This window comes from Bombina bombina, chromosome 3 (genome assembly GCF_027579735.1).
Source record: "Bombina bombina isolate aBomBom1 chromosome 3, aBomBom1.pri, whole genome shotgun sequence".
NCBI classification, from domain to species: domain Eukaryota; kingdom Metazoa; phylum Chordata; class Amphibia; order Anura; family Bombinatoridae; genus Bombina; species Bombina bombina.
In genome coordinates this window covers 1042072164-1042085124 of record NC_069501.1, presented here as the reverse complement: position 1 = coordinate 1042085124, position 12961 = coordinate 1042072164, and the positions used below count along the sequence as shown (strand labels likewise).

At 37.5% G+C, this 12961-nt stretch overlaps 1 protein-coding gene across 1 annotated transcript in view; it reads right to left on the bottom strand.

Moving 5' to 3' along the window:
• Nucleotides 1-8328: 8328 nt before the first annotated feature.
• Nucleotides 8329-12961, bottom strand: part of RAPGEF3 (Rap guanine nucleotide exchange factor 3) — a 379471-nt gene continuing 374838 nt past the window's right edge. The window contains exon 27 of the mRNA XM_053708263.1: nt 8329-9338. Within this exon, the coding sequence (XP_053564238.1) occupies nt 9217-9338 (122 nt within the window). The 3' untranslated portion in view covers nt 8329-9216. The remainder of the gene's footprint in view (nt 9339-12961) is intronic.

Below are 12961 nucleotides of genomic sequence, written 5' to 3'. Positions count from 1 at the left end.
ATAAATAATGGTTCCTAAATCCCGTGAGATCGCTGGTGATCAGAGACCTAAACGACAACTAAAATACAACCACACTAAACATATTGATATCCATATATTATATAACCAAGAAACAAGGTGTCGTCACTCCCCCCTACTCCCTCTATTCCTATAACCCCGTTTTCAATTGTTGACTCTTAAGGTAATGACTTTAAGTTACCCAACCCTATGTTTACTAGATTATGAATTTTAAGATATGGGAAATCTCTGAATACAACAGATTACTCTTAGCCACGTAAGTTTCAACTAGATACATTTATGTAAAGTTATTCAGCTATAAATAGTAAACCAAACCAAAGGCTTGAAAGCGGCAGATTATTGACAAATGTCATACACAGTTTGTATGTTGATGAACTATGGTTAGATTTATGATAGCACTACTCATGGGTAGTCGGCAACATATTGGTAAAATGTTAAAGTGACCATGCAACAATACAAAGTGTTTACACCTATACAAACTATCTGTAACCTGTATGTCATAATATGCATGCAATATTTCCCAAGTCAGAGAACTATTGAAGAAAGGATAATTCATGTTTATTTTATTTATGTACTCTTGTTCTTCGAAAACTATAAAACAATAAAAATTATTTAAACATAAAAGTATTTTTCAGTGTCAACCTTATAGTGGTATAGTAAAGTACAAAATTAAGATATGGTAGGAATAATTTAGCTCTCAGATTGAAGGAGTTTAGTATTTAGTTCAGGTGCAATTATTATATATTGTAATCCTTTAGGGAAGCAAACGTTATGGTAAATGGTGCACTGAAATATTGGTAATAATAACTTGTAACCATTTATATGTAGAAACTACCACGCTTATTTAGTTGCAAATAGCAGGCTGATACAATGGGGCCGACTTATTATGCAGCAGATGCGGCTTATTCTGAGCGAGATTTCTGGCTCACCGGAAACGAGAATTAAAAAGCAGCAGCCTCAAGACCGCTGCTCCTTAACTCGTCCGCCACCTCTGAGTTGGCGGACTGCAATCATTCCGATCAGATACAATCTGGATGATTGACACCCCCTGCTAGTGGTCGATTGGTCACGAATGTGCAGGGGGAAGCATTGCACAAGCATTTCACCAGAAATGCTTGTGCAATGATAAATGCCAACAGCGGTTGCTGTTGGCATTTATCGATGCCGGGTGGACATAATTTGCTACAGTGAATTATATCCTTCCGGCATTTGATACATTGTCCCCAATGTGTTTTTAAAAATGGTTTGAATGAACATGAGTGTGTTTATGAATGGTGCAATATAATTGCATATTTTCCTAAAATTATATTAATAAGTTAAAAGGACATAACACCTAAAAATAATTTCCCCAGGTTTACAATTTAAAACATTAGGATGTTTAATTCAATGTAATTAACTATTTATAGTTATATTGCTAAAAAATTCCTTTTTTTTTTATTATTTGCACTCCCTCCATTTGGCTCATTATGCAAAGCCAACTACATATAGCTCTACATATAGCCCTCGGGAGCGTGCGCCACTATGTCTACTTTCATGATTCTGCACTCATCTTCTAGTCATGTGACTATGCAGTTTTGAACGGGAGCGTTGGCAGAAGGAAGGAAAGATCTGTGCGAGTTAAGTAAATAGACATGCGTGGACTGTATAGCCCTATTGTGCATGCGAACGTGTACCCACTTTGACTAATAAAATTATTAATAGGAAGATTGCAACAATGCTTTTGAACACTTAATGGAAGCAGTGTTTGCCCAGTTTCTAACACTGTTAAAAGCATTCTTGCAAAACTGCTGCCATAAAGTGCTCCAAACTTGTGCATGCTTCTAACCATACCTACATGTTTTACATTGGAAAGTTGTTTTTGTAATGTAACATTCTAATAACAATTTTGGGTTTCATTTCACTATAAGATTGACTATATAGCTTAAATCTCTGCCAAGATTAGCCATCACTGCTCTATTCTCTGTATATTCATTTCTGGAAACTAACTTCACAAACCATACCGCCATTTGTTGTCCACCAGAGGCCACTCTGGGCAGTTTGTATTGTTTTCTTCCAACTAACTATTTGGTATGTATAAGATTGTGCTCTACATCATGCCTCCCTACGTTTGTGATTAGGTCCTAAGGAAGTTAGGGAGGGGTTGTCATTTTGTGGGTGGGGCCATGATGAGATTGAGTGGGGTCAATGTGGATAGTGGTGGGAAAATGGGCATTATTGGCATGCCTGTGTGGCCTATCAGAGGGACTAAGGGAAATGATGTGGACATGGCAAACTCAGAGGTACAGAGCTTAGAATTAGGGACTGTCCCTCTCAAATAAGGACAAATGGTAGGTTTATCATGTACCTGCATAAGTTTCCCTTTTATCTGATGCACTATAGTCTGCACACAGCTCCATGCATTGATTTGCCGTCCTTCCTCAATGCTTTAAAGCATGGATGTCCACAGGTGGGGCATTAGGGTGAATTCACCCCCTGTCTTAGGCACAAAAATGTACTCTAATTCAGGGCACTGGTGCAAGAATCCATGAAGGCCCCTTCGTGGCTTAGTTAGTTCATTAAAATGGATACACTGTGGGGGGCTGTGGGCAAGAAGTGGCCATACCTCTTAACCGGTGATAGTTCTGCAGGAAGTGGGACATTTGGGAGGTATGGTAATGCAATACAATTCTCTTCCCTGTCCTGAAAAGTCTCTGGGAAATGTTGAAAGGTATGTTGTTTATTTTTTGTCATGCCCTAGGCACTGGGTTATCTGCTGCCCTCCCTCTCCAAACCCCACCGCCCACAACAATTTTAGCTCATATTTGTATTCGTCACAACCTATGGAGCATTGAGTGGTCACACATACCTATTAGACAAAGAGGAACCAATTGTTATATAATTAATGCTAAAAGTATTTGGAGAGCCATGAGACTTTGGGACTACCCTTTAAAATCATGCTGCCCTAGGCACAGGGCTAGTTAGTCTTAAATGGATATATGGCTTGCAACGTTTCACTATTTTGATAAGTCAAGTATTGTATTAATTTATTTTTCCACTTTGTTCCACACTATTTTGTTAAATAATTTGCCCTAATCACTTGCATATATCTATATATCTCTTTTGCCTTTAGAATGTAGTTTAATGGTTGGATTTAGACTGCAATGGAAAGTGAGCTAGGGGTGGGGCACCTCGGACCCAGGCAGGAGATTAATCAGTGCAATTCATTGAGCTGGCCCTCTAGGGGCCTCTAGACAGATGCCTATATCATCTTATTATTAATCTGTCTCTGTGTAAAAATCTTTTTTTACAAAGTGATACTCAAACAAGATTTACCACAAATACAGTTTATGTAGTCACAAAATGTTCTGGCCAGGTTACTAACTAAACCAGAACCAACTTGTGTCACATGATTTAAATCTCTCATTCTCGGCATGTTTCAGGAAAAGCATTATTACATTTCTAGCTATTGAATAAGTCTTCAAATTGACAGATCCATTACTACTAAATGTCCCTATATTTCAATTCACTATAATTTGAATGGCAAGTCCTGTTTAGCATTTGATGTCATGGACATAAAGGAAATAAGGTATTCTATTGGTACCTGTAGCCCACTCAGCAACCAATGTCATGGAATCATTTATGTACCTTTCTCTGACCTTGGTAAAAGGGCTTGTTAGATGTTTATCCAACATCCTATTTGTAAGTGTATTAAAAGGGTAAGTATGTTTGCATATTGCTCTAGTTCTTTATAGTTATAGGAATAGGTATTAAATCATCCATACAACATACACAGATCTTGTTAGATAAGTCAGAATATTAAGTCTAAGTTACAAGACTGTCTTCCTTTCCAATTAAGCCGAAGTAACTTATCCAGACTTTGGCTTCAAAACATAAGACATTGGAAATTCTTTTTTCTAAAAGCAGTCACTTTGAAATTGGAACTCATCTACTTTTTGTAGGGTTAGAGGACCAGAGAAAAAGCAGGGGAAAGCATATTTCTCTTATAAGTCTTTATACTTTACTGACTCAGCTTGAAGAAAAAACTTCAAAGGAGACACTGCTATACAGTATAGGACACATATGGAATACACACATTTTAGAGAGTCAGTATATTATCAGCAATAGACCACAAAAGTTTCTGAGATATCTGTGCCTGTGTATATTACATCATTCTTGACCTACAAGCTAGTTACCTACCAAAATTAACATGATAAAAAAATTATCAGAATCAGATTGTCAAATGTGCATGCACACACAAGGATTTTTTTCTTGGTGAATGAGCTTCCTTGTTATACATACAATATCACTACAGATGCATAAGTAAAACGAGATAGAATGTACAATATAAAACACAACTAATAAGACAGAATAACATTTTCTGTGAGTTAGTACACTTATGTGCAAAAATGCAATATATTCAATAGACTGTTTTGTTCAATAACAAAATCGACTCCATCAGAAGTGAAATCAGCTCTCAACATAATTCCATTCTCTCACCCCCTCAAATGCTCTCAATCAACCACAACCCACATAACCTTAAACTTAGCTCATTCTCCCCTGTTACTGAGGAAGAAGTTTCGGCACTTATACTGCACACTCACATCACTACCTGTCCCCTTGACCCTATCCCCTCACAGCTACTCCCCTCCCTCTCTGCCACCCTTACCCCTATACTCACACAAACTTTCAACCTCTCCCTCAGCACCGGTATATTTCCCTCATCGCTGAAACATGCACTGGTCACACCTATCCTCAAAAAACCTTCCCTTGATCCTACCTCCCCATCCAACTACCGCCCTATTTCCCTCCTCTCTCTTGCATCAAAGCTTCTCGAAAAACTAGCTTATGCACGCCTATCCCATTTCCTTACAATAAACTCCCTCCTTGACCCATAGCATTCTGGATTTCGTCCCCATCACTCCACAGAGACAGCAATTGTTAAGGTTACCAACGACCTACTTACAGCAAAATCAAAAGGCCACTTCTCTCTGCTTATCCTCCTTGATCTGTCCGCAGCCTTTGACAATGTTGACCACCCTCTCTTGCTCCAAACCCTCCAATCCTTCAGCATATGTGACATAGCTCTCTCGTGGCTCTTTTCCTACCTGTCAAACTGTACCTTTTAGTGTAGCCTTCTCTGGGGCCTCCTCTGCCCCGTCACCACTTTCTGTCGGAGTACCGCAAGGCTCTGTCCTCGGTCCCCTTCTCTTCTCAATCTACACGTCATCACTAGGTTCCCTAATAAAGTCCCACGGTTTACAATATCATTTGTATGCCGATGACACCCAAATCTACTTCTCTGCACCAGACCTTTCTCCTTCCTTGCTAACCCGTGTCACTAACTGTCTTTCTCACATCTCCAACTGGATGCCTTCTCACTACCTCAAGCTAAATCTCTCCAAAACTGAGCTCCTTATTTTCCCCCCTTCTTCTAAACTCTCCACCCCCAATCTCTCTATAACTGTCGACAACTCCATCATTACCCCTACCCCGCATGCCCGATGTCTCTGGGTCACATTTGACTCAGATCTTTCTTTCACTCCTCACATTCAGTCATTGGCTAAAGCCTGCCGCTTCCACCTTAAAAACATTTCTAAAATTAGACATTTCCTTACACAAGACACAACTAAGATTTTAATCCATTCTCTCCCGCCTCGATTACTGCAACTCTGTCCTCTCTGGTCTCCCCACCTGCCGCCTAGTTCCTTTACAATCCATAATGAATGCCTCTGCCAGACTCATCTTCCTTACATGTCGCTCTTCATCTGCTGCACCTCTCTGCCAATCTCTTCACTGGCTTCCTCTTGCCTCTAGGATAAAACACAACATTCTCATTCTGACATACAAAGCCCTCAACTGCACTGCTCCCCCCTATATCTCAGACCTTGTCTCCAGATACTCTCCCTCCCGTCTCCTTCGCTCTGCTCACGACCTCCTACTCTCCTCCTCTCTTGTCACCTCATCACACTCCCATTTACAGGACTTCTCCAGACTGGCTCCCATCTTGTGGAACTCTCTGCCTCGCTCCACAAGACTCTCTTCTAGTTTTAAAAGCTTCAAGTGCTCCCTAAAGACTCTACTGGTCAGGGATGCATACAACCTACGCTAACCTTTCTTTATACCAGTTCTTCTCCTCCATTGCTATCCCCTGAACCCCCTTAGCATGTAAGCCTAAGAGTCCAGCTGTTTGTTGATCACCTTCTCAAGAGCTGACTACAACAGTGCAACTCTTGGCAGGGCCCTCTACCCATTTGATCCCTATAATTGTTTTCTTGTACTCCGCCTTTGTTAATAGCACTGCGGAATCTGTTGGCGCTCTACAAATAACCGATAATAATAGAGAATTGCACTAACAGTAAGAATTACACTAGCAATGGTAATGTTCCACTGAGAAGGACTATAGAGGTGAACTAATTGTTTCTAAGGTAAATGACCTGCAAAAAAAAAGCTGCTCATGTGCTTAGATGTTCTAGTACTCAGTGCTTTCAGACACCTTCCAGAAGACAAAAATTGATGTGGACAGGGTATGGACAGGGTATGGACAGGGTATGGTTGTTACTAATGATTTTGCTAGTCCTCTTTCTCATTTCGCAAGAGTACAGAGGGCAGGGGAACACCAATAATACTCTCAGCAGCCTAACCTGTTTGTGTAATTTTCTAATATCAGATTCAGTAGCCGATCCAAACCAGACAATTGGTAAAGGGTGCAGAATGGATTCAATTACAGCTGTGTAAAAGCATCTCCAGTGAAAAGTGAGCTTCTTCAGTTGGCCAAGATAATGCAGCCTCTGTTGGGCCTTTTTCAGTACAAAATCAATGTGAAACTTCCATTTTAGGTCTTGTGAGATGGTAGAGCGCAAGAACATAAAGGACCCTACAGAGGCAACATTACTTTGTCAGAGTTTAATGAGTGCACTATCCAAAAGCCTCAACTCTGTCTCCTGCAGCAGCTACTCAGAGCTACCATTCCTCCAACTAAAACATCCAAAAAAAGTAATCTAAACTTATCTAAAGTCGGCATCTGATTAGCCGGAATATCTGATATTCAGTAGTTTGTTCCTTAAAAAAGTTATTTTAAAGGATGACCAGGGCCTGTACAAACAACAATGACGAAGGGAGCTAAAAAAAAAAACGAGGCAGACAGAGCCAGTTAAACTAAATATATTTGTTTAAATAAATATATTTTTCAGATAATCTGATTGAACCTCACACATTTTTCTAGTTCTTTCTTCACGTTTCTGCAAGGTTTTTCCTTGATCTCCATAAAAGTTATGCCCTATTAATATAAAAATATGTAGGAATAATACAGACTGCGCACTATAACAAGATTCACAGCTGCACGCGCCCATAGTTGAGTAGAGTTCCGTTGAATTGTAGATGCAGGAGAGGGGGATGCTTCCTTATTTTGCTTTTATGTAAAGTGACTTTCTCAGTATATAAGCCCCCCCCCATTCTGGGCCCTCCTCACATCCTGTACTTCCCCAGCAGTGGCCAAACGCCAATCCCAGTTGCACCTGTTCCAATAGTGAATGTATATTACAAAGTTTTTTTTTTACTATGAATACAGTAACTAAACGTTTATATAAAAATTGCAAGTTTTACTGTGCCTGTAACTTAGTCCCCATGCAAAATGATATGACCTGAGCTCTTATTGGAAAGAGGGAAATCCCCTCACCTACTAGTTGTATCTCAATAAATCTGAAAATGGCATGTTTATAACCTGTAGACAGCAGGTTTTTAAACGGTGCCTCAATATCAACCAAAAACAAATCTATACTCCAGAAGAACATTTTAAAACGAAAAGGGTAGAATTTCCACTTTTGAATAGGGTCATTTATCCCTCCAGATAGCACTTGGTTAATCTAAAAACTATTCCACTAGACACCAATTTCAGAAAAATGAAACTTATTAGTGATGGAAATTGCAGTCCACTCTATATAAAAAAATACTAGAGACCTCACTATATAATAGGTAGAGTCTTTTTGAAATGATAAATCATGAGGTCGTTTTCAAAATGTTAAAAGTATATTGTATTTGTTTGTCTACACCAAGATGTGTTATTGAACTTAGCAAAGCTATGCACGCGATAGGTGAAATTATGGATCAAAAGATAGTGTGACCATTTCAAAATCAGGTATACTTAATTATCATTGCAATACAATAAACCAATTATTATGTATTGATTTATAAAGGGTTTGCTCCTTTTAAGTTGTTATAAACTGTTGAGGCTTGGGTTATAAATTAAAGATATATTTTTTTTTATTACATGACAATTAAGTTCTATGGATGACTCAATGACTTATGTTAAATGAACAATAATCACAACATTCGTTACGAGAAATACAAATATTTACATATTTTATTGTTCCGATCTGCACATCATACATAGTCATAAGCTAGCAAGACCACACCAGCCTATTACAATTGTTAAAAATATGCAACAGATGTGTAGAAGTGAGTTTGCTCTCATATCTTGCTTGATGTTTTAAACCTGTTATAGTATTTAACCCCATGTCTGCCAATCGGTTAACATAATATAGTGATTTTATGATATATTCACGTGAAAAATGTGACTGCTCAATGAATAAAATTCAATTATAATTTTAATCTGTATTTGTTCTCTCCTGGAGATAAAAATCTTTGGCTTAAGAAAAACAATCCATATTTTTCAGCAACGATCATAAAATGTTTGTTTAGCATTAGGGTGGGATTTAGGTTTATAAGGTCCATCCATCAAATTGATTAACAACGCTGTGAATGGAAGAGTTAGATTAATAAAATATAATTTAATGTTTTCTTATTACTTTCATAAATATATTTTATATTACACACAAGAAAAAATCCATTCCATCTTAATATAATTACAGTACAATGACATCATCATGTTTTTGAAGTTTTACAACTGAAAATTGTGGGAATTGATTTGACATTTTTAATCTAACAAAAACAAACGGCGCTATGTTCAGAGTCTGCTGTACAAGAACATATTTTGATATTTGATTTAACTGTAAGTATTTACAATTGTACATGGTCTCCTAATATCTAAAAAAGATTTAGAGAGTGAAAGTTAAATGTGCAAGCATGTTCATAAAGTGTAAAAGCCCAAATATTGGCCAACAATTAACTTTTAAGTTGTGCCCCTGATGCAGGAACTTTAAGAGTGCTGACTTCCCACTTCTAAAAATCAGATTTTTTTTATTTTTTTTAAATATTAAAGATTTAGGGGGGTTCCAGGTTACGAGACAACTCCATTAACCTCTTCTGATTATCAATTACTTTCATGTGTTGAATATAAGCCCATGTTGTGGCCGGACTTCTTAGAGTCATTGAGTGCTCCGAACCTAGAAATTAAAACAAGAAAGAAAATTAAATCTACTGGACAAGCTGAGAGTATTTTTATATTTATCCTTCTAGTATTGAAATGCTGAACCATCTATTACAAATCCCTTATCTATGTCAATCAGCTTGACAAAGGGGTAGGTGCCCCGAAACGTTGCTGTTCACCTAATAAAAGTTTTTTCACTTCCACACTTGAAAGTGTAACATTTTCTTTTGGATTCTACTACTCTGGAGCTAAGGGGTTTGGCTCTACATCTGTTTGCACCCACCTTGTTGTCTATTGGACATTCATATTTAAAGGTGTGCTGGTCCTACAACTTTGCTGATTCAATCAGACTCTCGTTAGAGGCTAATGTATGAATTGGGTTGTTTAGCTATTTTATAATTTGTCCTAAACTTTACTTATCAACTTTCATATTTATCCCTTTACATTACTTGACCATTACTTCTTTAGTGATCAAAGAAAATATTGTCAATACATCAGTGTAAACACAATTTATTAGCTTAAAGGGTCACTGAACCCAAATTTTTTCTTTCGTGATTCAGATAGAGCATGCAATTTTAAACAACTTTCTAATTTACTCCTATTATCAATTTTTCTTCGTTCTCTTGCTTTCTTTATTTGAAAAAGAAGGCATCTAAGCTATTTTTTTGGTTCAGAACCATGGAAAGCACTTGTTTATTGGTAGGTGAATTTACCCACCAATCAGCAAGAACAACACCGTGTTTTCACCAAAAATGGTCCGGCATCTAAACTTACATTCCTGCATTTCAAATAAAGATACCAAGAGAATGAAAATAATTTGATAATAGGAGTAAATTAGAAAGTTATTAACAAACATAACAAGAGAGTGGGTACCCCAAAATAAGTGGTTTCCAAAAGTCTAGGCTGAACCAGCACAACTGTAGATAATAAAGACTCAAGAGACATCAGTATCAAAAATTAAAACATCCTTTAATAAATCACATATATCACAATCATACCACATTCATACATGGGATCCCAAATAAGTCAATGGGCTGAGAGAGAACTTCTGGTGCACCAGGGCGAAACAAATAAGTATATATAAACCAAAGTTGTTGAATATTTGTAATCCAAAAGAGAATGAATTTTTATCTTATAAGTCCCCAAAGTGCAGCTCAGCCAAACTAGCCGGACCAACACCCACGACCCAGGAGCGTAATCAAGTCACTTAAAAGCATACCTTAGAAGCCGTGCGTTTATACGATATTCACAGGTGCAGGGACCGTTATTTCCTTTTTGGCAGAGAATGGTAAGCAATACTACCTGTGTCCATGACGCCAACGGCAAGATCTTCAATGCTTAAGTGAGACGTGGTCTTCCAGGGCAGGTCAGGGCTAGCTGGGATCCAATGTTGCGGTGAACTGAAAAGCTGCAAAGCACTGACGAGTCTGAACGCTCATTTCACTCCTTCACATAGTGCAGCATGGAGCTTCTTCCAGGTGCTGACGTCACCTAAGTTGAAGTATCCTTTTATTGGTACACAATGTTTGCCGGTCATTTCTTGATTCAATGGGAAACTTGTCAATCAGGAATCAAATGTTTACAGTGTAACAAGTCCGGACTTTTTTGCCCAATTATGCAGGCGTAGCATATCAAAGCCTGTCAGTATAACAGTTAATACAATGTTTCAAACACTTGACATTGTATCCAACTTAGAAATAGATTTGTTACGTGAGAGAGACCTAAATTAGTGCCATAAAAGAAATACACAACATTCATACACACATTCACAATAGAAACATACATCCATAGTTAAAATTCAAAATCTATATTTCAATTAATGAATATTTTAAATTCAAAAGCTTTAATTTATTGTAGTATTTTTATAAATATAAACTTGTGCATAAATGTGTGCAACTTAACAAACCACGAAAGGAGAGATATTCTCCAATTTTTAATTTTTATTAATGCTTACAGTAGACTATACAAAAAAGAGATTTATAAAACATAATTTTTTTCATAAGAAGATTCCAAAAACTTTACTGGCCAATATACATATAGAGGGATTCTTAACCTAAAAAAGAGGCAAACTCGAGCTTCTCATTAAGTCCATTGGGTGATAGTGTATTTAATCTATACATCCATCTTGTCTCTTTTTGTAATAAAATTGTATCAATGTCAGCTCCACGTGCACTTAATTTGACAGACTCTATTCCAATAAATTGAAGATCATCAGTTTTTGATCTATGGAACTGAGCAAAATGTCTTGCTACCGGGCTGTCTACATTACAATCTTTAATGTCATCTCTATGTTCAGTGATGCGAAAGCGTAGCTCTCTAAAAGTTTTTCCTACGTAAAACCTTTTACATGAACAAGAAAGGAGATATATTACTCCTTTAGTAGAGCAATTAATAAAATAGTTAATTTTATATGTAACCCCTGTGTTGGTACTGAATGTCTTAGTTTTATGCATAAATTGGCAACATACGCAATGACTGCAAGGTGAACTTCCAACCACTTTCTGAGCAGCACTTTCTAACCAATTGCATGTAGGGACTTTATTGAATTCGCTCTTCACAAGAATATCTTTTAAATTGTTAGGTCTTCTCGCAGTCATAAGCGGGTAATCACCCACATATTCATGGAGTGTATTATCATTAGTCAGTAAGTGCCAATTTTTTCTTAAGATAGATCTTACCTTGCCCCAATGTGCATTATATTTGGTAATAAATCTAATCTTAGTATCTTCCTTTTTTGTTTGTTTATTTTTGTAAAGTAGATCCTTTCTGTCCTGCTGAGATGCCCTAAATAGCGCTCTTTTTACACATCTCTTTTCAAGAAAGCGAGTCATCATCTCTTTTGCCTGTTTTTTGAAAACGTGATCTTCAGAGCAAATTCGGCGCAAGCGCAGGAATTGCCCATAAGGTATGCCTCGCTTCAAATTTTCAGGATGATGGCTTGATCCCAAGAGTAGGTTGTTAGTTGCTGTTGGTTTTCGAAAAACTTCAGTTACTATTTTCCCTTCCTTCTTGCTTATTTTTAAGTCCAGAAAATCAATTGAATTATAATCATAATTACATGTAAGAAAGATATACATGTAATTATGATTACAATTCAATTAATTTTCAGGACTTAAAAATAAGCAAGAAGGAAGGGAAAATAGTAACTGAAGTTTTTCACAAACCAACAGCAACTAAAAACCTACTCTTGGGATCAAGCCATCATCCTGAAAATTTGAAGCGAGGCATACCTTATGGGCAATTCCTGCGCTTGCGCCGAATTTGCTCTGAAGATCACGTTTTCAAAAAACAGGCAAAAGAGATGATGACTTGCTTTCTTGAGAGGGGTTACTCAAAGAGATGTGTAAAAAGAGCGCTATTTAGGGCATCTCAGCAGGACAGAAAAGATCTACTTTACCAAAATAAACAAACAAAAAAGGAAGATACTAAGATGAGATTTATTACCAAATATAATGCACATTGGGGCAAGGTAAGGGTTTTCTTTTGCAGCCTATAGCGTGCATGGTTCCAGTAACTACTGCGGCCGCCTTTTGGTTTGACGCCCTGGAAGAGTCCTTGAAGGTTGAGACACCTTTAGATGACATGTTAGACAGAATTAAGGCTCTAAAGCTTGCAAATTCTTTCATGACGGATGCTGCT